This window comes from Palaemon carinicauda, chromosome 10 (genome assembly GCF_036898095.1).
Source record: "Palaemon carinicauda isolate YSFRI2023 chromosome 10, ASM3689809v2, whole genome shotgun sequence".
Lineage (NCBI taxonomy): Eukaryota > Metazoa > Arthropoda > Malacostraca > Decapoda > Palaemonidae > Palaemon > Palaemon carinicauda.
The window spans coordinates 112,634,733-112,662,404 of NC_090734.1; the positions used below are offsets into that span (position 1 = coordinate 112,634,733).

At 50.7% G+C, this 27,672-nt stretch overlaps 1 protein-coding gene across 1 annotated transcript in view; it reads right to left on the bottom strand.

The window, feature by feature from the left end:
- LOC137648670 (E3 ubiquitin-protein ligase ZNF598) overlaps window positions 1-27,672 on the bottom strand; it is a 99,566-nt gene that overhangs the window by 65,269 nt on the left and 6,625 nt on the right. Inside the window, exon 2 of the mRNA XM_068381678.1 lies at window positions 6,573-6,815. Within this exon, the coding sequence (XP_068237779.1) occupies window positions 6,573-6,815 (243 nt within the window). The remainder of the gene's footprint in view (window positions 1-6,572; window positions 6,816-27,672) is intronic.

A 27,672-nucleotide genomic window follows, 5' to 3' on the forward strand; every position in this document is an offset into this window, starting at 1 on the left:
CAGAGGAAAAATTGAGGTGGTGTTGACAAGAAGTACTGGAGTACCTGACCACAGATGGCGCTGTTGTGTTCACCCCCACCTGTATAGCGATCGCTGGCGTATCCCGACCGTAGATTTCTGTCGGCAACAGAGTTGACAGCTACATGATTATCGGGTAAGATTAATATTGAAAAATTGAATATGTTTGAGATGAAGTGTCTGAGGAGTATGGCTGGTGTATCTCGAGTATATAGGGTTAGGAACGAAGTGGTGAGGGTGAGAACGGGTGTAAGAAATGAGTTAGCGGCTAGAGTGGATATGAATGTGTTGAGGTGGTTTGGCCATGTTGAGAGAATGGAAAATGGCTGTCTGCTAAAGAAGGTGATGAATGCAAGAGTTGATGGGAGAAGTACAAGAGGAAGGCCAAGGTTTGGGTGGATGGATGGTGTGAAGAAAGCTCTGGGTGATAGGAGGATAGATGTGAGAGAGGCAAGAGAGCGTGCTAGAAATAGGAATGAATGGCGAGCGATTGTGACGCAGTTCCGGTAGGCCCTGCTGCTTCCTCCGGTGCCTTAGATGACCGCGGAGGTAGCAGCAGTAGAGGACTCAGCAGTATGAAGCTTCATCTGTGGTGGAAATGTGGGAGGTTGGGCTGTGGCACCCTAGCAGTACCATCTGAACTCGGCTGAGTCCCTGGTTAGGCTGGAGGAACGTAGAGAGTAGAGGTCCCTTTTTTTGTTTTGTTTCTTGTTGTTGTCGGCTACCCCCCAAAATTGGGGGAAGTGCCTTTGGTATATGTATGATGTATGTATCAGTACTCTACCATACACTTTTCCAGCTACACTCCATAAACTAATACCCCTTGAATTACAACACTCATGCACATCTCCCTTACCCTTATATAGTGGTACAATACATGCACAAACCCAATCTACTGGTACCACTGACAACACAAAACACATATTAAACAATCTCACCAACCATTCAAGTACAGTCACACCCCCTTCCTTCAACATCTCAGCTCTCACACCATCCATACCAGATGCTTTTCCTACTCTTGTTTCATCTAATGCTTTCCTCACTTCCTCTCTTGTAATCTCTCTCTCATTCTCATCTCCCATCACCGGCACCTCAACACCTGCAACAGCAATTATATCTGCCTCCCTATTATCCTTAACACTCAGTAAACTTACAAAATATTCTGCCCACCTTTTCCTTGCCTCCTCTCCTTTTAACAACCTTCCATTTCCATCTTATAGCCTAAAACCGCCGAGAGTGAAGGGCGCATTTCCTCACGCAATTACGAGGAACTCTTGTATTACCGTAAAAGTAGCATCGAGAGGAGAGATTCCCCTTCCACGACACTAACCACAGAAGATTTTCCACTTTGCCTGGTAGTCTGCTGCTGATTATTTCTGCAGGTATCCATACATCCTCTAGGCGTGAAGTCGTGGCGGAGCTACAGCTATGTGGAAGATGTTGAAGTGTGGTTGTCTGAGTAGATTGTGTCGTGGAGGGAGTTTTCTTCAAGACTCCGTCAGGAGTGGCAGAAGGTCCGGAAACCATCCGCATGATGCCATAGCAGAGCTATTAGGATCACCGAGAGGTTGACCGATGTTCTGGCCTTCTCGAGTACCTTCCTCATCAGACAGAACAGGGGAAATGAGTACACGTCGATGTTGTCCCAACATTGTTGGAATGCATCTTGCTAGAGATGCCTTGGGGTCTGGGACTGAGGAGCAGTACAACGGGAGCCTGAAGTTCCGGCCCATTGTCGCTCATCACTACCACTGAGTGGCCTGCCAAAAACTGATGGGACTGTTTAAAGGCCAGAAAGACGGCCTTCATCTCTAAGAGATTTATGTCGAGGTATTCTTCTGAGTCTGACCAGAGGCCTGAGGTTATGTGGTGCAGCACATGCCCACCCCCAAACCTAATTTTACCAGTCTTTGTGTAGGAAGCAGGGAGGACTTCTCAAGGTTTCCCATGATCCCCAGATCTTGGCAAAACCTCAGAAACCGCTAGGATTAGCCAGTCGTTCAAATAACGGAGGAGACGGATGCCAATCCTGTGTGCCTAAGATGACACTAGGGCGAACACACTGGTGACGACTTGAGGTGCTGTGGAAAGACTGGAGCACAGTACCTTGAACAGGTACTTCCTGTTGCCTAGGCTGAATCTCAAGTTCTTTCTTGAAGAAGGATAGATTGGGACCTGGAAGTACACGTCCTTTATGTCCAGTGTGCGCATGAAGTCCCGTGGTCTTACCGATTGTCTGAAAATAACAGATAACATAAAGAAATACTGTAATAAAACAATATTATATCATTAAAAATACAGTCGGCCCTCCTTCTTCGCAGTAGTTAGGTTAGAGACAAAGCAACGAAAAGGGGACTGAACGGAGTTTGCTTGACAAACTTGTTCACAGCTGTGAGGTTGATGACGGGTCCCCAGCCTCCAAATGCCTCTTTCATAAGAAAGAGTCGATTGGAGAAGCATATAACTCGTCGAGGACCTCCTGGAGAGCGCCCTTCTTCAACCAGGTCTGGACTTTTACCCGGAGGGCTAGCCTCTTTGCTGATCCCATCGCAAAGGAGTCTATTGACACTGGATTCCTGATCAGGGGAGGGAGAGGTGTTGTGAACGGGACGCGATACCCTCAATGAATCATGGAGATTATCTAGGGTTTGACCCTGAGTTGCTTCCACCTGTCCCAGCAACTTTGCAGGCATCCCCCCACTGGTGGACAAGCAGGGGGGAATGGCTTTCCTAACATTTGCGGCTTCAACAGCTCCCTCTACGAAATTTTCTTCCCCTAGAGGACTTAGTGCCTTGCCTTTCTTTGGTCGAAAAGGGCTACTTAGACACCACTGTCTTCGCTGCTATCTTGTTCGTCGAGGTCTTAGCTGGATGGGTCTGCTGAGAAGCTGGTGGTTTATAGGGCTTGGATGTCAAAGGCCTATGGAGGAGGGAGTCCTGGTGGGATTTCCTACATCTCTCAGCAGCATGTGCCCCCTGGTGGGATTTCCTACATTTCTCAGCAGCATGTGCCACATTCTTTGGCTCAAAATGAGAGGAGTTCCTGAGCCTAGCGATCTCGTCATTCAGGACCTGCTGATGGAATCTCTCAGACACAGAATCCTGACGTTTCAGGATGGTGTTCACCCATATGTTCGAGAGTTGATGGGCGAGAAACTTGATGATGCGAGTGCCCGAGAGAAGGAAGGTTTCCATAGCTTTCCTGGTGTGTTCCTTTAAGAAATCCTTGGTTCACACCAGGATTCCAAGGGTCCCCAACTAAAGATCAAGCCACCATGTAGCCTGCATGGCATACTTTGTGACCTTTTCCTGGTTGAAGATCTCATCTGCTGAGAAGGCGACCTGACGGTTGGAGAGCCTTGATGAGCTCTTCCAGACCTCTGGAGTGGAAAAGCTGGACGAGGCTCAACCAAAACTTCAAAATACCTCCTCTGCTGGAAGCGAGGAGGTCGGAGAAGCTTGGCGGTAGAGCCGGAACGTTGAGAGGAGGAGAGCTGTTGGGCGATCTTTGCCCGGGCACTCTTTAGCTCTTGAGACCCAGGCAAGACTGCACTGGTCTTAGAAGGCTTCTGAGTGCCAAAGACACAATCTAAGACCGTGTCTTTGCCCTCTCGTGGGGGTACTGTATCTCCGGGTTGGTAAACTCGATGAGTACCCTGATGAGAGTCAAGACTTGCCAGAAGGCATATTCTGACTCTTTCTACTCCCCCTCTGAAGTGGGACTAGCAGCGAAGTCTCTTCCTTCCACCCCAGAGAGCTTCTCTCGGGATGGGTCGTGAACATTCCTAGAGTGACTGGTAGTTCCTGAAGGCCTGGAGGTCCTTGAAGAGGACTTAGGAAGTGTTTTGGAGTCCTTTGATTCCTTACGAGGAAGAAGGTAAAACTCCAGCATCGAAGGCCGGATGGAGTTGTCCTTCCTGACTTATACTGGTAGTGGAGAACTCCCTGTGCAAGGACAATTTTCCTCTGAAGGTGGAAGGGAGGGAATTCGAACCTCTCAAAACTCCATCGGCAGATGTGAGGCATGAGAGCATCCAGAGGGCAAGTCAGGAGAGACAGGCCTCGAAGGCCTAACAGGAATCAGTTTCACCCTAGGAGATGCTACTGCATATGAATTTCCTCTTTTCTCTTCAAGGGCAAAGCAACCAAGGTTCTTTGCCGGAGATCTGCTGGAGCCGTTGGAGGTTGTGAGGTCTAGGAAGAGCGGGATGATAACGCAGGTCCGAAGGCCTGTACAACAGCTCTGACCATGGCACTGAACCAAAGCTGGCTACCGACAGTGGTACTGTCAGAGCGAGCTCCTGAAGAAAAAGGAATAAATGAGTCCCTGCAAGGAGTCTCGACTGATGATTGATGCAATGGGTCTGCCTTTGAAGATGGTATCTTCAGAATCTTGAACCCTTCTGTGGAGCCTCTTACTCCTTTCCCCAGCGGGCACGCTTATGAGAATGGGCGATGGTGACCTGTCCAAAAGTTTGCCTTTCTGCTCTTTTTGACTCTTGCACAAGTGCGCAGGAGTGTGCTGGCGTGTTGGCGAGTGCTGGTAGGCCAGAAAGCGCTTGTGCGCAGGAGAGCGCTGGCGAACCAAAGAGCTCTGGTGAGCAGGCAAATGCTCGTGCACAGGTGAGCGCTGGCTAGTTGGAAAGCATTGGCACACAGAAGAGCGCTGGAGTGCGGGTGACCGCAAGTGCTCTGGTGAACATAGACCAACCAGTGATTGGGAGATCGCTGATGCGCAGCGTTGGCGTGATAGAGCGCTGACAAGATGATGGCAAGCGCTGGGGCACAGATGAGAGCTTGTGCGTTGGAGAGCATTGGTGCCCAGCCAAAGGTCTGAAAAGCTGTGAAGGAAGGTACGTTCTCGAGAGCGAGGGATGTTTTGCAACATCACGAGACAGCAACGGTGAAGGAAGTCAGGAACAGGGATGTGCCCTTTGGAAGGGCAAACATCCACCGTGGAGGATCGCACATTAAGAGTCCAAGACCGAAGTCCGAGGACTAGCGGCAGCGTCGTCAGGAGAAGGCAAAGGTTGAGGGCCACAAGACGACGGAAGGAGGCTCCTCAGCGGGGGAAGGCTGCGAAGACAAGGCTAAAGAGCCAAAGATGCGCCTTTTCACCAAGGCGAAGGCGAAGCGGAAGGTGAGTTCTGCTAGATCACTGACTCCCTCAGGGGGCTGGTGGATTAGCAAGCTGACCTTTAAAAGCAGCATTCCTCCAAAGAGGAGTCTCTAGAGTGAACTCCTCCACCGAGGAGAAACACTCGCAGGAGACAGACGTAAGACTTTGCTTCCCCCTAAAAGGATGATCAGGAACGGGGGAAGTGCAGTCAGCAGCAACAGCTGAAGAGTGAAGAGGCAGGGGCATCAGCAGCAGCAGCAGAAGTGCCTAAGACACTACTAGGTCGACCTCCAACATAAGATCCACCTCTGAAGTCGACGAAAGCTGCACACTAGCCCCACGGATGATGAGCTGCAGCAAGGAGTCCTTAGAGGGCGGACCTGGAAGCCCCAAGGACGACCACACCTGAACAAAAGGAGAAAGACACATGGCCTCACCCGGGGAAAGACGTGGGGCTGCTTCACTAGGGGGAAGCAACACCATCTCACGAGGACTGGGGTTGACCAACAATTAAAGGGCCTACATTACTACTCGATGATCTCTGGGAAGAGGCCAATTGAGTTGGAGCTTCGGAGGAAGGTCGGGATGCGGAAGAAGTATTCTTGGGTATTTTCCCTTTCAAAGAAATCTTCAAAGGAGAAACATCCCACTTTGATTTCTTTTTCCTCCAGCACCCAAACCTTATCCATTGGGAGGCAGACCACTCCCGACACTCACTACACTTGTTATCCCTATCACACAGTTGACTTCTGCAGGCGCGACAAAGGGTGTGACGATCTGTCTCCACAGCCGACATGAAGGAACCGCAGTGCCGGCTCTCAAGTCCAGGGCAGGTTTGTATGGTCAGCAGAAAACAACACATACACACATTTATAAAATCACAAACAAAAAGAAATTAATGGCAGTCAAAAATAATTTGGTGAGGATGAAGAACGGCACCGACCGTTCACCATCCAAGCCAAAAGCAAAGAGAATTAAATTCACAGGTGCGTGAGCGGTAGCGGTAGCAAGCTACCCCACCTGCAACCACTAACTGGCAAAATGGGTTGTTAACGCTCGCTTAAAATTTTAATAGCTCGTCCTTTCAGCTTCGCCAAAAGTAAGAGCCCCTAATAAATAGCGTAGTTTTGTATTCCTGTTACGGAAAAAACGGTAATGTAACAAAGCTACGAAGTAACATTTTCACCTCATTGAGGTTACCAATTGGATTTGTTTAAAAGGTGAAAACTGGAATGCGGGTAAGTTAAAAAATTTGGCTAGGCCAATGGGAAAAAACCAAAAGGAACTGTGGAAAATCATAGGTAAAAATTAATGTAATTGAGGGGTCTGAGGACTAAGAAAGTAACACTGATTAAAGATCTATCTGAGAGTCTAGAAGATTCAAAACAATTTATATAAGATATAGTTATCAGTTATTATCTTAACGTGACTGTACCTTTAGATGTTCTACACAGAGCTCACAGTAGAACTTCTCGTGACACTTTCGCATGTGATCCTTCAGCAAGGTGAAGTTTCGAAACGTTGGGCGATCCTCACAGGTTGGGCAGGTGTGTTCGAGCAAGTGGTCATAGGTCTGCATCACACGCTCAGTTTCAAAGAATATGGCATACCGCCTTTCATAGTGCATATTTCGTGTCTTGATGTTGGCATACTGGGTAACGTTGGGTGTAAACACCACCTGAAAAGACCACAAAAGTTTGAAATGGTACAGGGTACTAAATATCTATCTGACCAGCTTTACCAGTTTCTATCTACCTTGAATAACTTTCTGAAAATCTCTCCATACATTATGTAATGTGCAAAAGAAACATAATAAAAATGTCCAAATTAAAATTAATTTGTATTTTTCCAAACAATACAAACCTTTAGCTCTATACTAGGGATTATACTTTCGGCAAAGCTGGAAGACTATACGTAAGGCTTTTAGAGAGGTGTAACTACCCTACTGCTAGTACAGTAAGTAGGGGGTAGCCAACTAGTGTTCTCTCATCACTTTTCATTGCAGGCAGGAGTTACAGGGGGACAGGTGATGGTGGGCTAAATACGTAAAAAGAACAAGGTTTGTATCGTTAGGAAAAATGAAAATTTGGAAATTTGTACTTTTCCTAATGATATAAACCTGTAGCTATTTAATAGGGATTATCTTTCAGCAAAGCTAGAGATCAGTCTCCTTGGAAAATGCTTTTTGCTGTTGATGTTATACTGTGTAGCACTAGGCGAGAGGTAATAGAAGAGAAACAGGAGGAATGGAGAAGAGAAATGGAAAATAGAGGATTGAAGATCAGCATGAAAAAGACAGAGTATTTAAGATTGAAAAATGGGCAGGATGGGGAAGTTAGTTTATAAGGAGAGAGACTGAATAGAGTTAAAAATTATATTTTAATTATAAAATAAATTTTTGAATATACTTACCCGGTGAATATATAATAGCTGCAACTCTGCGGCTCGACAGACACATACATAAAAAAAAAACTCGCGAGCGATCGCTATGCAGGTTGCGGGTGTGCCCACCAGCGCCAACTGTCAGCCAGATACCACTCTCGGATGTAAACAAAACCTTCAATTTCTTCTCGTCCCACTGCGTCTCTATTGGGGAGGAAGGGAGGGTCGTTTAATTTATATATTCACCGGGTAAGTATATTCAAAAATTTATTTTATAATTAAAATATCATTTTTAAATATTTAACTTAGCCGGTGAATATATAATAGCTGATTCACACCCATGGAGGTGGGTAGAGACCAGAGTTAAAAATGTTTACATCGTATAAGCTAAGAGTTTTTTCATTTTGACAGTTATCAATATAACAAAACCAAAATAAATAGGTACCTGGTAAGGAAGTCGACTTAGACGATTACTCTGCCTTGTAAGTCTGTCTTCCTTACGGAGCCCAGCGATCCTCTTAGGATGCTGACAGACTCCCAGGAGCTGAAGTATCAAGGGCTGCAACCCATACAACAGGACCTCATCAAACCCCTAATCTGGGCGCTCTCAAGAAATGACTTTGACCACCCGCCAAATCAACCAGGATGCGAAAGGCTTCTTAGCCTTCCGAACAACCCATAAAAACAACATTAAAAACATTTCAAGAGACAGATTAAAAGGATATGGAATTAGGGAATTGTAGTGGTTGAGACCTCACCCACTACTGCACTCGCTGCTACGAATGGTCCCAGTGTGTAGCAGTTCTCGTAAAGAGTCTGGACATCTTTCAAGTAAAATGACGCGAACACTGACTTGCTTCTCCAATAGGTTGCGTCCATGATACTTTGCAGAGTTGCTACAGCTCTAACCTCGTGCGTCTTAACCTTAAGCAAAGATCGGTCTTCCTCACTCAAGTGTGAATGAGCTTCTCGTATTAACAATCTGATAAAATATGACAAAGCATTCTTTGACATAGGCAAGGATGGTTTCTTAACCGAACACCATAACGCTTCAGATTGGCCTCGTAAAGGTTTAGTACGAGTTAAGTAGAACTTAAGAGCTCTAACAGGGCATAATACTCTTTCTAGTTCATTGCCTACGATCTACGATAAGCTAGGAATATCGAAAGATTTAGGCCAAGGACGAGAAGGTAGCTCATTCTTGGCTAGGAAACCAAGCTGCAGAGAACAAGTAGCTTTTTCTGACGAAAACCCGATGTTCTTGCTGAAGGCATGAAGCTCACTGACTCTTTTAACCGAGGCCAAGCATACCAGGAAAAGTCTTAAGAGTGAGATCTTTCAGGGAGGCTGAATGTAAAGGCTCAAACCTGTCTGACATGAGGAATCTTAGGACCACGTCTAAATTCCACCCAGGTGTAGCCAAACGACGTTCCTTAGAGGTCTCAAAAGACTTAAGGAGGTCTTGCACATCTTTATTATTGGAAAGATCTAAGCCTCTATGCCGGAAGACCGAGGCCAACATGCTTCTGTAGCCCTTGATCGTAGGAGCTGAAAGGGAGCGAACTTTTCTCAGGTATAAGAGAAAATCAGCTATTTGGGCTACAGAGGTACTGGACGAGGATACGGAAACTGACTTGCACCAGTCTCGGAAGACTTCCCACTTCGATTGGTAAACTCTAATGGTAGACGCTCTCCTCGCTCTAGCAATCGCACTGGCTGCCTCTTTCGAAAAGCCTCTAGCTCTCGAGTGTCTTTCGATAGTCTGAAGGCAGTCAGACGAAGAGCGTGGAGGCTTTGGTGTACCTTCTTTACGTGTGGCTGACGTAAAAGGTCTACTCTTAGAGGAAGACTTCTGGGAACGTCTACCAGCCATCGAAGTACCTCGGTGAACCATTCTCTCGCGGGCCAGAGGGGAGCAACTAACGTCAACCTTGTCCCTTCGTGAGAGGCGAATTTCTGCAGTACCTTGTTGACAATCTTGAATGGTGGGAATGCGTAAAGATCTAGGTGTGACCAATCTAGGAGGAAGGCATCTATATGTATTGCTGCTGGGTCTGGGACTGGAGAGCAATAGATTGGAAGCCTCTTGGTCAGCGAGGTTGCAAAGAGATCTATGGTGGGTTGACCCCAAGTCGCCCAAAGTCTCTTGCACACATCCTTGTGGAGGGTCCATTCGGTTGGAATTACTTGACCTTTCCGACTGAGACAATCTGCTAGGACGTTCAAGTCGCCCTGGATGAACCTCGTTACTAGGGAGATGCCTCGATCTTTTGACCAGATGAGCAGGTCCCTTGCGATCTCGTAGAGTCAGTGAGTGGGTACCTCCCTGTTTGGAAATGTACGCCAAGGCCGTGGTGTTGTCCGAGTTGACCTCCACCACCTTGCCTCGAAGGAGATTCTCGAAGCTTATCAAGGCCAGGTGAACCGCCAAAAGCTCCTTGCTGTTGATATGCATGCTCCTCTGACTCGAGTTCCACAGACCTGAGCATTCCCGACCGTCCAGCGTCGCGCCCCAGCCCAAGTCCGATGCGTCCGAGAAGAGAACGTGGTTGGGTTTCTGAACTGCTAGGGGAAGACCCTCTCGTAGACTGATATTGTCTTTCCACCAAGTTAGACAAGTCTTTATCTTTTCGGAAATCGGGATCGAGACCGCCTCTAGCGTCTTGTCCTTTTTCCAGTGAAAAGCTAGATGGAATTGTAGAGGTCGGAGGTGTAGCCTTCCTAGCGAGACAAATTGCTCCAGGGATGACAGCGTTCCTACCAGACTCATCCAAAGCCTGACTGAGCAGCGTTCTTTCTTCAACATCTTCTGGATGACGAGCAGGGCTTGATCCATTCTGGGGGCCGACGGAAAAGCCCGAAAAACTTGACTGTGAATCTCCATCCCTAAATACAGAATAGTTTGGGATGGGACCAGCTGTGACTTTTCCAAGTTGACTAGGAGTCCCAATTCCTTGGTCAGATCTAGAGTCCAATTGAGATCCTTCAGACAGCGATGACTGGAAGAGGCTCTGAGAAGCCAGTCGTCCAAATAAAGGGAGGCTCGGATGTCCGATAAATGGAGGAATTTTGCCACATTCCTCATAAGCCTCGTAAACACGAGAGGAGCCGTGCTTAGGCCAAAGCACAGGGCCCGAAACTGGTACACCACATCGTCGAAGACGAATCTCAGAAAAGGTTGGGAGTCTGAGTGAATGGGGATGTGGAAGTAAGCGTCCCTTAGGTCTAGAGAGACCATCCAGTCTCCCTTTCTGACCGCTGCTAGGACTGACTTTGTGGTCTCCATGGTAAACTTCGTCTTTGTGACAAAGACATTCAGAGCACTGACGTCTAGCACCGGTCTCCAACCTCCTGTCTTCTTTGATACTAGGAAGAGACGGTTGTAAAACCCCGGTGATTGAAGGTCCGAGACTTTGACCACCGCTCCCTTCTCTAGTAAAAGAGACGCTTCCAGTTTCAGGGCTTGTCTCTTTGCTTCCTCTCTGTACCTGGGAGAGAGATCGATGGGGGACGTCGCTAGAGGAGGTCTGCGTACAAAAGGGATTTTGTACCCCTCTCTGAGCAACCTCACAGATTGTTGATCTGCGCCTCTCTTCTCCAAGGCTTGCCAGAAGTTCTTGAGTCTGGCACCTACTGCTGTCTGAAGTTGCGGGCAGTCAGACTCTGCCCCGAGAGGACTTGGATCCTTTCCTCTTTCCTCTCTTCCCTTCGGCACGAGCACCTCCCCTGCTGGAGGCTCTGCCACGAAAGGGCGGGATAAACCTGGACGCTGGAGTGTCTATCCTAGGTCTAGCAGACAAGGCAGGCAAAGGGGGAGCTTTGCGAGCCGAGGACGCAACTAAATCGTGGGTGTCCTTCTGCACTAAAGACAAGGCAATTTCCTTAACTAAGACTTCAGGAAACAAGCACTTAGACAAGGGCGCAAAGAGTAGCTCAGATCTTTGGCATGGCGTCACTCCTGCTGACAGAAAAGAGCACAGAGACTCTCGTTTCTTAAGGACTCCGGACGTGAATGAAGCGGCAAGCTCGTTGGACCCATCGCGGACGGCCTTGTCCATGCAGGACATAATGAGTAAGGAAACATCCCTATCGGCAGATGAGATTTTCCTACTCAGGGCTCCCAAACACCAGTCCGGGAAGTTAAAGACTTCAAACGCCCTAAATATGCCTTTAAGAAGGTGGTCCAGGTCCGAAGGTGACCAACTAATCTTCGAGCGTCTCATGGCAAGGCGACGGGGAGAGTCTACAAGACTTGAGAAGTCGCCCTGGGCAGAGGCAGGAACTCCCAAGCCGAGAACTTCTCCCGTGGCATACCAGACGCTCGATCTAGACGAGAGTTTAGATGGGGGGAAGGCAAATGCCGTCTTCCCTAAACTCCTCTTGGTCTCTAACCAATCGCCTAACAGCCGTAAAGCTCTCTTGGATGAGCGAGAGAGAACGAGTTTCGTAAAGGCTGGCATGGTAGCAGGAACGCCTAAAACAAACTCGGACGGCGGCGAACGAGGAGCCACAGAAATAAAGTGATCAGGGAACAACTCTTTAAAAACAACCATGACTTTTCTAAAGTCCAAAGATGGTGGAACTGCTTTAGGCTCATCTAATTCTGAAGGCTGATCCTCAGGTTGTGGTTCAGCAACGTCCTCATCTGACAGTTCCTCATCTGATAACTGATGAGAAAACGGCAAAGGTGTAGGCAACGTTTGACTCGCAGAGTCCGGTCGCACTGGTGCATACGTGACGGAGCAGGACGCAGCGTCCTGAAACTGCTGAACAGTCTGGGAACTGTCAACAACAACAGGTGCGCGAGGACGCACAGCGTCCACCCGAGACTGTTTAGACCGTCTGGGTTGTGCAGTCAACACCATACCAGGTTGCGGAGGTTGACGCACCGCGTCAAAACAAGACAACTCTGATGGTTGGTGAACGTCCTGAACGTCACCAATCGCATCAGTGCGTTGCCTAACGTCAACGTGCGGCTGGAAATCCACCCTGGATCGCATCGGGGGAGGAACAACCCCAACTGGTTGACGCGAGAAAGCTACATCCACGTCAACAGGACGCACAACAGAACGCTTGGATGGCTGATGGCCAGTAGGTTCAACGGAAACCTTCTCAGCGTTGTAGTCCTCCATCAAGGACGCAAGCTTAGACTGCATGTCTTGCAGTAACATCCATTTAGGGTCTACGGAAGCAGGTGCGGTAACAGACGGGGTTAGCGACTGAGACGGCACAACTTTGCCTCTCTTAGGCGGCGAGCAGTCATCAGATGACGGTAACGGGTCCGAACTGTCCCAGTGGCTACATCCGGGACGTTGGACTTGTCCTGAAGGGACCGACTTGCGTTTTAACGGTCTAGAGACCTTGGTCCAAGGTTTCTTACGTGAAACACCTTCGGACGACGAGGTAAAAATGGGCTCTCTCGTCTTATGGTAGGGGCGATCTTGACGAGATACGCCTGATACCAAAGAGGGAACGTCTGTTCGCTGATCAAGGCCTCTCGAACCCATAAGTCGTACGACATTGCTTCTCCCCTGGGCTTGGGAGCTTGCAAGAGGTCCCGGACTAGGTGGACGACAGGCACGAACAGACGAACCCTCGGTCGCAACACTGTTCACAACACTTTGCGTAACACTTGGCACTTTCCCACTTTCCGCCGTGGCACTTTGGCACTTGAGTTCCTTCACGTCCGCCATGAGTTGATTCCGGTCACTTGCTAAAGCCTCAACTCTCTCCCCCAAGGCATGAATAGCACGCATCATGTCTTGCATAGACGGTTCCTGAGTGCTAGGAGGGGGGTTAGGAACAACCACTACAGGGGAAGGATTAGGTTCAGGGGCATGTGGAGAGGAAAAATCTACGGACCTAGAAGAACTTCTCCTTACCCTATCTCTCTCTAGTCTGCGTGTATATTTATCAAATTCGATCCAATCGAATTCCGAAAGGCCCACGCATTCCTCACACCGATCTCACAATTGACAGGTTTTACCCCGACAATTGGAACAAACAGTGTGAGGGTCGAGAGAAGCCTTTGGAAGACGCCTATTACAGTCCCTAGCATTACACTTTCGAAACTTGGGAACTTGAGAAGGGTCAGCCATTTTGAATTAGTCAAGGGAAAATTCCAAAAAACGATCTAAGTCATCAACAAATAATCCGAATCAAAAAAGAGTTCAAGGGTTTATTTTGAAGAAAAACACCTGTACTGCGAAAGCTCAAACCAAATTAAAGTACTTCACCAAATATGATGGGAAAAACTCCAGGTTCTACAGCGAGTAAAAGTACGTCTTGTCGTCAACGTCGACAGAGAAGAAATTGAAGGTTTTGTTTACATCCGAAAGTGGTATCTGGCCGACAGTTGGCGCTGGTGGGCACACCCGCAACCTGCATAGTGATCGCTCGCGAGTTTTTTTATGTATGTGTCTGTCGAGCCGCAGAGTTGCAGCTATTATATATTCACCGGCTAAGTTAAATATTTAAAAATTTCAGGTATTTAGGATCAACAGTTGCAGAGGATGGTGATCTGGGGGCAGAAATAAACCACAGAATACAAGCAGGATGGAAGAATTGGAAAAAAGCGCGTGGAGTATTATGCGACAGGAAAATCAAAAATATTAAGTAATTTCTATTTTCCTAACGATACTTACCTCGAACTACTTTCATAGGAGGACTGGTATAAAACCACTCCGCTCCAACCAAAATGATTCAATTCCCAAACCCGCAATGGCCGACCGGGACCAGGCCGCCATCTTGACCTCAGGTCCTCAGTTCTCACTCCATCCTTCGCCCACTCTCTGAGTGCCACTTCACCAGGGGACGGACGGGAGGGCCATAACCCGAAAGTAGTTCGAGGCAAGTATCGTTAGGAAAAATAGAAATTACTTAAAATTTCTGATTTGTTCCGACAAGATACTTACCTCGAACTACTTTCATAGGAGACTCAGACTTAGGAGGGACTAGGGCCACCCTGACCTCAGGGGCAAAAAGCCCCATGGTAGATGGATGCGCATACCCAGGGGGGAATGAGAATCATATACCACACATTAATAATACACCTAGCAATCAATTGATAACTCATCTATTCAAACTCACATTCGTTCCTCTCACTCTAAGGGCACAGGGAACAGGGGGGGTGGGGGGGGGGGGCTTCAGGAAGGATAGGAGGAAGTGCGTGCATCACTAACTCTATCCCGACAGAACCTCGTAGGACCTTCACACCTGCTGAAGACCTGCCACCATAGGACCTAACAAGAAGGTATCTAACGTCCTTTAAGTAATGGGCTGTGAAAGTAGACTGCCCCTTCCAGACTCTGGCCTTTAGATCTGAGAAACTGCCATGTTCTTGGAGAAGGCCAAGGAGGTACCCAAGCCCCTGATGTTGTGAGGCTTAGCGTGCTTGGGGGGGAGGCACTCTGAAAGTCTCATAAGCTCTCCTAATGACCTCTCGCAACCAAAAGAAGACCATATTCCTCGACACTGCCTTCTTGACCAGGCCCGTAGAGATGAAGAGGGAGGCAAGACCAGGGCGGTACCTGGCTGTTCTACTCAAGTACTTCCTGACTGCTCTTACCAAGCATAGGAGTAAGTCTTCTGGGTCCCCCGAGGAGGCTACCACTGCAACAGAGAACTCCTCAAACCTTGAATCCACCACCGAGGGGTTCTGCGTTTTCGGTACGAAGAACAGAGATTATCTAAACGAGAGGTCTTTCCACCCTTTGGAGTGGGAGACCTCGTTGGAGAGTCCGTGCAGTTTGCCCACCCTCTTGGAGGATGCCAAGGCCAACAGGAAGACTGTCTTCAACGTGAGTACCCGGTCCAAGATACCCTTCAGGGGCTCGAACGGGGGTCTCTTCAGGGAGTCCAGGACCGTGGCTACATCCCAAGCGGGGACCCTGGAGTCTTGCGGGGGGCAATGCTGCTCGAAGTTGCGGATCAGCATGGATAACTGATCCACGGCACCTAAGTCCAGGCCTTTCAGCTTGAAGACCTGCCACAGGCCAGCCCTAACTCCTTTGACTGCTGGTACCGAGACCTTCTCCTCCATCCTCAAGAAGATTAGGTAGTCTGTTATCAGGGGGAAGGAAGCCTCCAGTGGCTTCACTCCCTTATTCCTACACCATCTGCAAAAAGTAGCACACTTGGCCTGATACACCGCAGCAGAGGATTTACGCAAATAACCCGCAATGTAGGAGGCCGCTGAACCCAAGAAACCATCTCTCTTCAGCAGGCACTCGATAGTCGCCATGCGTGAAGACAGAGCACCTGCGGGCTATCGTGGAACCTTAGGAAGTGCGACTGGCACAGGAGGTCGTCTCTTAGAGGAAGATGCCAAGGGGGGATATGACGCTAGAAGGTCTGCGAACCATTCCCTCTCGGGCCACCATGGAGCCACGAGGGTCATCCTCGCGCCCCTGGACCGGAGGAGCCTGTTCAACACCTTCCTGAAGACCCCAAAGGGTGGAAAGGCATAGACGCCCATGTTGTCCCAGAAGTGCTGAAACGCGTCTTCCATCTCGGTCCCTGCTTCTGGTACTGGGGAGCAGTAGAAAGGGAGCCTCACGTTCAGTTTCGTTGCGAACAGGTCTATCACGGGAACCCCACCTCTCTAGGACTTCCCTGGCCACCTGAGGGTTCAGGGACCATTCAGCGCTTAGGACCTGGCCCTTCTGCTATGACATTTCGTTTTCCCGGAATGAACCAAGCCGTGAGGTCTATGTGTCTCCTCACGGCCCCTTCCGGGATATTTTCTGTTATGAGGCAGAGCTCCCTGGAGCAAAGGCCTACCTGCTTCTTGACATACGCCACCATCAGGGCTACCGTCCTGCCCTCTAGCTCCCCTTCGAGGATTGACAGGAACTCTGAATGGCCAAGATCTCCAGGACATTGTGGAGAGCTCTCTCTGCCTGCAACCCCTGGCCTTGTGCTGTGTAAGAGGCCAGGTGGGCGCCCCAACCCTCCTTGGAGGCATTCGTGAAGAGCAATATCTCCGGAGGGGGGAATCCGTCAGCGGGGTGCCCCGCCTGGAGTTCTACGGCAGGGACCACCACTGTAGGGCCACCCTCCCATCGGGGGACAGTGGGACCACCTAAGTGGGGGAACCGGCCTGGCACCAGTGATCCTTCAGGTTCCATTGAAGGGGCCTCAGTTTGATCCTGCCCTGAGGGACCAGTTTCTCTAGGGAGACCAGGTGACCCCGTAGCCTCTGCCAGTCCTTGGCCCTCATAGGGAGGCCCTGGAGGAATGGCCTGGAAATCTCCCCGAGGTTCCTGATGCGCTCCTCTCCAAGGTTATGTCCAGCTCCATCCCCAAGTATACAGTCCTTCTTACTGGTGTCAGCTGGAATTTCTCCATATTTACCACGATACCCAGCTCCCCGCAGAAGGCCAACAGAACGTCCCGTTGCTGCTCCAAGAGTTCCTCTGACACTGAAAGCAGCAACCAATCGTCTAGGTAACGCAGGAGTCGGAAGTTGCGTTTGTGAGCCCACTCCGACACCAGGGAGAATACTCTTGTGAAAATCTGAGGGGCCGTGGATAGGCCGAAGCATAGGGTGGTGAATTAGTCTTGTCCAGGAAGGGGACCCAGTAGACTTCCTTCAGAACACAACCTGTCCATGGGTCTGTTCTGGAATTCTCCCAACTTTGCCAATGTTCTGGAGGCATCCATCCACCAGTGGTGGGGATAGTGGAAGGAGGGGGGGCCTCTCGCCCTACTTCCTCCCAGGGACCCGGTCTCTTCTGGCTCTCCTGGAGGAAGAGGACCTGGACTTGAAGGGACCAGAGAATCCTTGAGGCGCCTTGACGGAGGGCTGGTGGGAGGAGTCCCAGGACCTACCTTCCTTCAAGAGTCTCTCCGTCGTCAGCTCCACCAGGTTCTCTAGATATAGACCTTCCCCTTCCACTGGGGAGTTCTTAAGCAACCTAGGGTCTCTGTCTAGGATCCTTGAGTCAACTTAATGGCTTTGGTCCCGGGCCGGAGAAGCTCTCGGAAGAGGTTCAGGCCTGCTTTGTTGGAGAGACCATGGCTGGTGCGTTAAGTGACCACTGCCGCAGACCACAAGTCCAACCAGGACATGGAGTGGGACAGGGACCAAGCGGAGGTTTCCATCGACAGGGTCTCCTGTAATGAGAAGGACTGGCCTCCTTAGGCACCGTCCCCAGGGCCCTGTCCACCGCCATGGCGAAGTCCAGATCCCTGGGCTCTTCCGCCTCACTCAGGTTGTTCAGGTCCCAGATCCAGGCTAGGACCCTCCCAAACATTGATGTTTCCTCCGGTGTTGTGTCCGGCAACACCAGATCCCCGTCGAACCTGCAGGGGTAGCCGAGGGCTCCACTCAAGCGGGGCGACCCGTATAAAGGAGAGCCTCTGGGGGGCCGGGAGCCGTCATGGGCTTGCCCGCCTCTATCGAACAGGGCCTCACCAGACCTGGGGAGCTCACACCCCTAGGTTCCGGCTGCGGGGTCACTGGGGGACCCTTACCCACTTTCAGCATCACGGGGCCTGCCGCTGGACGGGAGGTCGATGGACCGGCCAGAGAGCCCCCGGGAGTCGACCATGCACTCATCTCTCCTCTCGGGGACCCCCATCCCACAGGCAGCCCCTACTGCGGTGGACGGTGAGGCTCACTCGTCAAACCTGCGGGGGTAGTCGAGGGCTCCACCCAAACGGGGAGATCATGGGCCTGCCCACCTCACTTGAATGGGGCCTCACCATGCCTGGGGAGCTGGGAGCTCCCACCTCCAAGTTCTCTCTGCGGGGTCACTGGGGGACCCCTACCCATTCTTGGCCGCGCGGAGCCTGCCGCTGGGCGGGCAGTCGATGAACAGGCCGGAGAGCCCCGGGAGTAGACCACGGGCCCCGCTCTCCTCTCGGGGACCCCCGTCCCACGGGCAGCCCCTTCTGCAGCGAGAATGGGGGGGACCCTTATCGGACCTCCTTGGTGAATGGGAACTGCCATGTCTGCGATGCCGCCTGTTCCTCCTGCTGCTGCTCCAGCGGCACCTGTGCCGCCTCCGGGATGACCTAGAATATTTCTAGAGTACCTCGAGGAAGACCGCAAACGGTTCCTCTTGCGCCCACTACGCCTTCTTACGCGGGAGGAGGAACTCTCCAAGGAGGTCCCGTCCGAAGATCGGTCTCCGTCGGAGGAATGAGAACGCTCGGTTCTCTTCTTTTAGTGAGGCTTGTCATCACACGGGGGTCATTGACCCGGTCTTCCCCACCACGGAGTTGCCGACCCAACCGAGGGAGACGGTTCGGGGCGGGTGCGTACATCGCACTCCGAGGTCTCTTTCGTCCCAAGGCTGCTCATCGTTTCTCGGCTAACTACCCGGGGGAATTGGCACGGCCGACCAGGGCGGCGGAACAACATCGGAAGAGACCGTCACACAACGCCCACGATATGGATTACACGATCCCGATGACGGACCTGGAACGACACACAGAGAAGACAGTTCGGTTACCGGGGTTACGGCCGGAACCGCTACCAAGGGGGGCACCTCCGCACCACGAGTTTGAGCTACAAACTCTTCCAAGGAGGGGGTACCCACAAGGCGCAAGCTCCACCACAAACACAATAACAAGGGATCCACCAAAGGGGCCTTACCCGACGAAACAACGGGCTCAACAATCAGCTGAGGTCCGGCAACAGACTCACCAACGTCCCCGCCATGGACGGGGACAGGGGATGACCTTGGGGACTTCACCTGTACCGGATTCGTCTTGGCAGAGGACGACTCTACCGATGTTTCCCTCGACTTAGTACGTTTCTCCTTCTTGGCCGCCTTCTTCATCCCAACTAACTTCCATTGCCAGTCAGGCCAAACGACGCATTCAGGGCAAGTAGCACCCTTCGCGCACCTGTGTCCACGACACGTGGAACAAAGAGTATGCGGGTCAACATCTTCCTAGGATAAGAAAGCGCCACGCGCTTTCTCCGCAGAAGGCCCAAGGCAACAACGATGAGCCTCCATCATAGGGCAATGATACAGACACACACGGGAAAGAAAGGACACCGAAAAAACAAGGGAACACGAGGTCAGAGTCAAAATGGCGGCCGGACTCGGCCAGGCATTATGGGGGGGGGGGATTGAATCATTTTGGTTAGAGTGGAATGGTTTTATACCAGTCCTCCTATGAAAGTAGTTCAAGGTAAGTATCTCTTGTCGGAACAAATAGGGGTTAAGTTGAAAGGTAAAGTACACAGGACAGTTGTGAGACTGGCAATGATTTATGGAGCGGAGACGTGGGCAATAAAGATGACAGAAGAGACGAAACTGGATGTGGCAGAGATGAGAATGTTGAGATGGATGTCTGGGGTAACAAGAAGAGATAAGATATGGAATGAGGTAATTAGGGGTACCACAGGAGTTAGAGAATTATCAGATAAGATCCAAGAAAGTAGACAGAGGTGGTATGGCCATGTCATGAGAAGAGATGAACAGTATATTGGGAAGAGAGTGATGGAAATGGAGGTACAAGGAACAAGAAGGAGAGGGAAACCTGAGCGAAGGTGGATGGACTGTATCAAGGATGACCTTCGATCAAAGGGATTAACCGGTGATGAAATGTGGGACAGAGGTAGATGGAGAAAGCTGGCCAGAAACATCGACCCCACATAGAAGTGGGAAAAGATACAGACGAAGAAGAAGAAGTTGTCTGAGTAGATCTTGTCATAAAGGGAGTTCTCCCGGAAGCTCTATCAGGAGCTGCGGAAGGTCAGGGAACCATTCTGCGTGATGCTATAGCGGAGCTACGAGCGTCATGAGTACGTTGTTGGATGCTCTGGTCTTGTTGAGCACCCTTCTCATCAGACAGAATGGGGGGGAAAGGTGTACACGCTGATGTTGTCCCACCATTGTTGGAATGCATCTTGCCGAAGAGCCTGAGGGTCCTGGACTGGGGAGCAGTAAAGCGGGAGCCTGAACGTCGCGAACATGTCAACAGTCGGGGAACCCCACAAAGTCAGGACTTTGTTGGCTATCAGATGATTCAAAGATCATTTGGAACCCGTTATCTGAGTTGCTCCGCTCAGATTGTCTGCGAGCACATTCCTCTTGCCCGGAATGAAGTGAGCTGATAGGGACACTGAATGTTCTTCGGTCGATCTCAACATCTCTACTGATAGATGGCATAGAGGCTGCAAAAAGGTAACGCCTTGTTTGTTTATGTATACCACCACTGTGGTGTTGTCACTCATCAGCACCACAGAGTGACCTGCCAGGAGTAGTTGTAAAGCTAGAAAGGCTGCTCCCATCTCTAAGAGATTCATGTGCTATTACCTTTCAGACTCGGACCATAGCCCGGAGGACATGTGGTGCAGCATGTGGGCCCCCCAACATTCTTTTGATGCATCTAAATAGAGCATCAATTTCAGGGGAGGGAAAGGAGGTCTATCCCTCAACAGGGGGTCTCTCCTGTCACCCACCACAGATCTATCCTCTCCTCCTGTCCCATGGGAACTAGAGTATCTGGGGAGCCAGTATGCTGGCTCCACCTGGATTTCAGTCGTCACTGGAAAGATCGAATCCTAAGGTGAACGATGGGAACTAGACGGACCAGGGATGCTATGTGACCTAGGAGACACAACCAATGTTGGGCTGGAAGCTCTTCTCGTCTGAAGAAGGGGCTTGCCACCTCCCTCAGCCTGTGTACACTGTCATCTGTTGGAAAAACTTTCAGAAGTTTGGTGTCTATTATCATACCCAAGTATACATGTCTTTGAGAGGGAAGCAGTAACGACTTCTTGAAATTTATCACGATTCCCAGGTCCTGACAAAACTAGAATCAGCCAATTGTCATGGAATTAAAGGAGACAATGGCGATTCTGTAAGCCCAGGATGACACTAGGGCAAACACACTCGTGAAGTCCTGAGGTGCGGTCGAAAGGCCGAAGTACAGTACTTTGAACTGGTATTGCCTGATCTTGTGTATGATCCAGAGATACTTCCATGAAGACGGATGGATTGGGATCTGGAAGTACCGTATGTATTTGACGGCCTATAAGACACACTCATTTCAGAAAGTCAGATTCAGAGAAAAAAAATTGCTAGTGTATTAAAGCATATATTCTTAGAAACAATCTAGTTATATACAGTATTACAAAAGCAGAAACATACCATATACTTCAACACATAAGACGACCAACAGATAAGACAAAGTCGAAAATTGGGCCAAATATAAATGAATCTAGGTCATATCTGCTATATAAGACGACTGGTGAATAACAAAACAATTACACAAAGAGTGGGGGTCGATCTCGACCGAGGACATAAAGATGCCGCAAGTGCGCCCTTCAGTCTGTGGACACGTGCGCATAAGGAACATCAAGGAGAACAATCACACCTGAAAAAGAGAAAAAATTGAAAGCAATGGTCTGTATGGCCAAATTTTTTGCGGGAGCAGAGAGCAGACACATCCGTTCTCTCCAAAGCCAAAAAAGTGGCGTAATCTCACTGATGTGTGAGTTAGTAGGGTAGCCGGCAAGGCCCCAGCTACTCCTCTCCACCCTCCCATTAACTAGTAGTTGCCACTTCGCAATAAAGTGTTAATGGCTAGCATTCCAGCTTAGCCGAAAGATAATCCTTATTAAATAGCATAAGATTTGTTTGAGACGGAACAAATACAAATTGGTTTCAAATATGACAAATTCAGAGATAATTTGTATTTTTCCTAACCATACAAACCTTAGCTACTTACATGGGGTATTACTTTCGGCGTAGCTGAAATGGCGAGCCATTAGATTTTTAACGAGGGTTAACTACCCTCTCGCTAGCTGGCGAGGGGGTAGGGGAGAGGTAGCTAGCTACCCCTCCCCCCTCACACACCGGTGAACTGATTCACTTCGCTTAGAGGTAGGACTTGCCTTGGGGGACAGGGCTGGTGGGCAAATATGTGTAAATAGCTAAGGTTTGTATGGTTAGGAAAAATACAAATTATCTCTGAATTTGTCATTTGTTCCGTAACAGAAATACAAACCATGCTATTTACATGGGGTGACTTACCCCTTAGGAAGGGTGAAGTCCCAGCCTTACTGGCTTTGGCTTTGGCTTTGCCCGGGGACTCAGAATCCGAGTGAGCAGCACTTCGAGAAAAAGAGTCCCTGCACCTCGCAAGTACGCGCGGCCTACATAAGCTTGTGTGTGGAGGGATGAAGTGTGACTTGTCCTAGGGAGTTGACCTGAAATCCCTTAGACGGAATTCTAGGCTAGGACGTTCCCAATACCACCTCGTCAGGGTATGGGGGACGTGACAGTATTACCTTAATACTAGGAACACAAGGAAACATGGTATACCTGCAGAGGTTTGAGGTCAGCTATGCAGAGAACCGAGGATGCTGCTTTCCCTAAGAGAGGGGAGGATGAAGAAAGAAGTAAGGGCCGGAAAAACTTCTTTCATTCATGCAGACTAAAACCGGGTAACAATGCCCTCAACCTTCTGCTACCTGTCCATTAAGGAGCCTGAGGATTAGACCAGCTGTTGTGTAGCCACCACAGGGCCGATAGAAAACGTATCGAAGCTCCTGTGGGTCACATCCTGCAGGTAGTGGGGTGTGAAGGTCATTTGACGCCTCCAGACTCCAGCTTGTAGCACCTGCGTCACAGAGTAGTTACTCTTGAAGGCCAGGGACGTTGCGATGCCTCTGGCGTCGAGTGCCCTAAGGCGACGTGACAGAGGAAGGTCTGGATTCAGGGCGTGATGGACGACCCTACGAACCCAGGCTGAAAAGGTATTCTTGGTGACCCTTCTCTCCGTCCTTCCTGTGCTCCCAAACAGGGGTTGCACGTGAGGACGAACTCCAGCTGTTCTTAAGATAACACCTCCGACTCCTTACTGGGCATAGTAGGAGAAGGTCTAGGTCATCTGTTACAGAACGGAGAATCAAAATCTTGAAGGAGTCGAACCGAGGGTCCGGGCTCCAAGATTTTGAGATTAGTGACCAGCTCAGGGACGAACCTGAACGTTACCTCCCCCTCTCCTCTTGAATGGGCGACGACGTACGAGACCATGAAGTTCGCTGGCACGCTTGGCCGAGGCCAGAGAGAGCAGGAGCACCGTCTTCCAAGTCAGGTGACGATCAGAAGACTGGCGTAATGGTTCGCAAGGAGGTCTCTTGAGAGCCCTAAGAGCCCGAACCATGTTCCATGGAGGAGGTCTCACTTCCGACTGGGGGCAGGTAAGTTCGTAGCTTCGAATGAGCGAAGAAAGATCCAGCGAGGAGGGAATGTCTATTCTTTCAGCCTGCAGGCCAGTCTAAGGCTGAGCAATAGGTTTTCACCGCCGAGAGCGAAAGGCGCATTCCCTCCCGCAGGTATACAATAATTCCGCTATTGCTGGAATAGTGGCATCAAGGAGAGAGATACCTCTCCCACGACACCAACCACAGAAGACTCTCCACTTGGCCCGGTAGACCCCTGCGGATGACTTTCGCAGGTGTCGAGACATCCGCTCCGCAACTTGCTGTGGAACTCCTCTTCAGTGAGGGAATGCTGGATAGTCTCCAGGCATGAAGCCGAAGCGATGCTACGGCTCTGTGGCAGATGTTGCAGTGTGGTTGCTCGAGTAGCTCGTGTCGTGGGGGAAGCTCTCTCGGGAGACCCGTCAGGGGATGCAGAAGGTCCGGGAACCACTCTGCATGATGCCGTAGCGGAGCTATCAGAGTCATCGACAGGTTGACCGATAATCTGGTCTTGCTGAGCACTCTTCTCACCAGACAGAACGGTGGGAAGGCGTAGACGTCGATGTTGTCCCACCGTTGTAGGAAGGCATCTTGCCAGAGTACCTTGGGGAAGTGGTACAGTACTGTACAGCGGCAGCTTGAAGTTGAAGGCTGTCGCGAACAGGACCACAAAGTCAGGACTTTGTTGGCTACTAGGGGTCCCCAAGACAACTCGGCACTCACTATCTGCGAGGCTCTGCTCAGACTGCGGAGAGCACATTCCTTTGCCCGGAATGAAGCGAGCCGATAGTGGTATTGAGTGGAAACGGTTCATCTCAGTATCTCTACTGCAAGATGGGAAAGCTGTTATGAAAGGTACCTCTCTGCTTGCTGAAATAAGCCACTACGGTGGTGTTGTCGCTCACGGAGTGATCCGCCAGGGTTGTTGGAACTGTTGAAGGGCTAGATATACGGCCTTCACTCCTAGCAGATTGAAGTGGAGGTACCTTACTGATTCTGATCATAGGCCTGAGATCCTTTAGTTCAGAACGTGCCCCCCCCCCCTCTTTTGACGCGTCCGAGAACAGCATCAAATGCGGGGGGAAGGACGCGAAAATACACTCCCTTCAAAGGTTCCCGTAGGACAACCACCACTGCGGGTCCATTCGTTCCGCAGGTCCCAAGGGACCAGAGTGTTCGGGGAATCGTTGCCTTGGTTCCACCGGGACTAGAGCCGCCGTTGCAGGGATCTCATCCTGAGGTGGCAGTTTGGAACTAGACGGGTCAGGGAGGAAAAAGGTGACCAAGGTGACGTAACCAAGATTGGGTTGGAAGCTCTCTTCGTCTGAGGAAAGGTTCTGCGCCTCTCTTCAGCCTTGGTATCCTGTCGACTGATGGGAAGGCTTGTGGAGATTGGTATCTAACATCATGCCTAAAATATCCCAGTTGTTGGGATGGAAGCAGAGAAGACTTCTCGAGATTACCATGATCCCTAGATCTTGGCAAAGTCCCAGAGGCTTGCCTCGGTGTCGAAGAAGGGTCGATTCTGAGATTGCCGGGGTTAGCCAGTCATCCAGATAGCGAAGGGGAAGGATGCCGATCCTGTGCGGCCACGAAGATATCAGGGTGAACACCTGCAGTGCTGTGGAGAGATCGAAACACAGCACCTTGAACTGGTAGCCCTTGTTGTCTAGGCTGAATTTCAAGTACTTCCTGGAAGACGGATGGATTGGGATCTGAAAGTACCCGTCCTTCAGATCCAGTGTGCACCTGAAGACTCGTGGTCTCACTGCAAGTCTGAACGACTCTGCTGTTCCACGCTGAACGAAATTTGTTCGACAAACTTGTTCAGAGCTGATGACGGGTCTCCAGCCTTCAGGAGCCTTCTTTACAAGAAAAAGTCGACTGAAGAAGCCGGGGGGAGCCGTCGACGACCTTATGGAGAGCACCTTCTAGAGTATGGTCTCGAATTCTGCCCGAAGGGCTAGCCCCTTTGCCAATCCCATGGCATAGGGGCTCAGCGCACTGGATTCGCTGTCAGGAGAGGTAGAGATGTTATGAACGGGACGCGATATCCTTGGCTGATCACGGAGATCGTGTAAGATTATTGCCTCCCCAGGAGGACTTCGTGTTTTTCTTGTTCCTGGCAGGAGGGGGCTGCTGTTTAGACACCTTGTCTTTGCCGTCGGAGCCGGCTCCAATGTCCTAGGCCGACGCGGCTGTTGTTGTTGAGGCGCTGGAGGCTTGTAGGGTCCGGATGTAAGCACCTTTGGAGGGGGCGAATCGAGATCCGATTTCCTCTATCTCTCAGCTGACCGTACCACGTCCGTGGGCTCAAACAAGCTCTTTTCAAGGATAGAAGAGTGTCTGAAATTGCCGACATCTACGGTTGAGACGTTCGAGAAGAACCTCTCGGTCACTGGATCTCAATGCTCCAACATCGAGTTTGCCCACAAGTTCGAAACTTGGTGAGCCGGAAAACGATGGTGTTCGTGCCCGAGAGGAGGAAAGTTTCCATGGTCTTCCTGGTGTTCCCCTTGGACAAGTCCTCGGATAACAACAGGATGCCCGGAAATCCAAGCCAGACGACCAGCCACGAAGTGGCCTGCATGGCACACTCTGCGGCCTTCATCTGGCTCAAGATCTCCGAAGCCGAGAAAGTCCCCTGCCGAGCGGAGAATTTCTCGAGAGAAATTCCCCTGGAATCCCTTCCACGGAATGGTGGAGAGGCAGAGCTAAACCAGGCTTCCCCATAATCTTGAAGTACCTCCTCTGCTTACGGCTGACAGACGCAGTGTCAGCGACCCGCAGGAGGGAAGGGGATCAGGTGATCCTGAGGAGTACAGATGATGGGGCATGCCTGAAAAGAAGGAGAAGAATGTTGCCCAGACCTCTCTGAAGCTTCTTCCTGCTCCTGCACGTGTGCTGCTTTGCGTCTACAGGTGAGAGATCGTGCCGACAATGATCTGGAAGTACGGGCTCCAGAAGGCTCGGCAGGTTGCCCGTGTTGCGAAACCCGATGGGAATCGCGGACGAAATCGCGCTAGCGCGATGGAAAATCGTTGGTTCACGCGTGGGCGAACATAGGTGCGCATGTGCGCAGGCGGGTGGGCGCGTAAGCGAGCGATGGCTCGTAGGCAGGCGAAGGCGCGTTGGTGAACAGTGGCGCATAACGACCGATCGCGTACAGGAGAGGTAACACGTGGGCGCGTAGGAACCTACGACGATTGAAGCGTTGGCGCGTTGAAAACGCTTGCGCGCAGGCGCTTAGGAGATCGCTGGCACGCAAGGAGAGCCCAGGGGTGCCTGTGAGTGCCCGTGCGCTAGCTAAGGTGCCTCCTGGGCGGCGCGGTGTGATGTGGAAGCGTGCTGGCGCGTTGGCAAGCGTGTGAGCACTGGAACCGCGCATGGGCGCGCTTGGCGCGAAACTCCAGAAGGGCGCAGCGAGTCCAGAAGAACTTGTGCGCTAGCGTAGGAACTTCTTGAACTGCGCGCGACGAGGAAGGAACCGGGAGATCGTAGGAGCGTAGTTGCGTGGCCAGAAGATATCAGCGAGGGTGCAGAACCAGAGAGATCATCGGCGAGAAGGCGAAGGAATAAACTCCTTGCCTGCGCCCAGATCCGGAGATCGTGGGCGCGTGGGCGAACGTTGGCGCGCATTGCGCACATCAGGAAAGGGAGCGCAGATGTGCGCTGGCGAGCAGGCGATCGTGGGCGTTCAGGAGACCGTTGGTGCACAAGGTGCGTAGCCGCACAGAATGTCCCAGAAGCGTTGGCGATCAGATCTACGGCGAGACTCAGCTACAGGAGATTGCTGGAGTGTTGATTCAGCAGAAGACTGGTCCACAGCAGGAGAGTATTTGCGAACAACTGCGCACGAGCGCGTAGGAGAACGAGGTTGCACAGGTAAAAACCTGGCACTAAAGGGACTTACTCACATTGTGAGATAAGCCCTTTGCCCCGAAGGGACCGGTGCCCGTTGGAAAACGGGGTGGAGTGG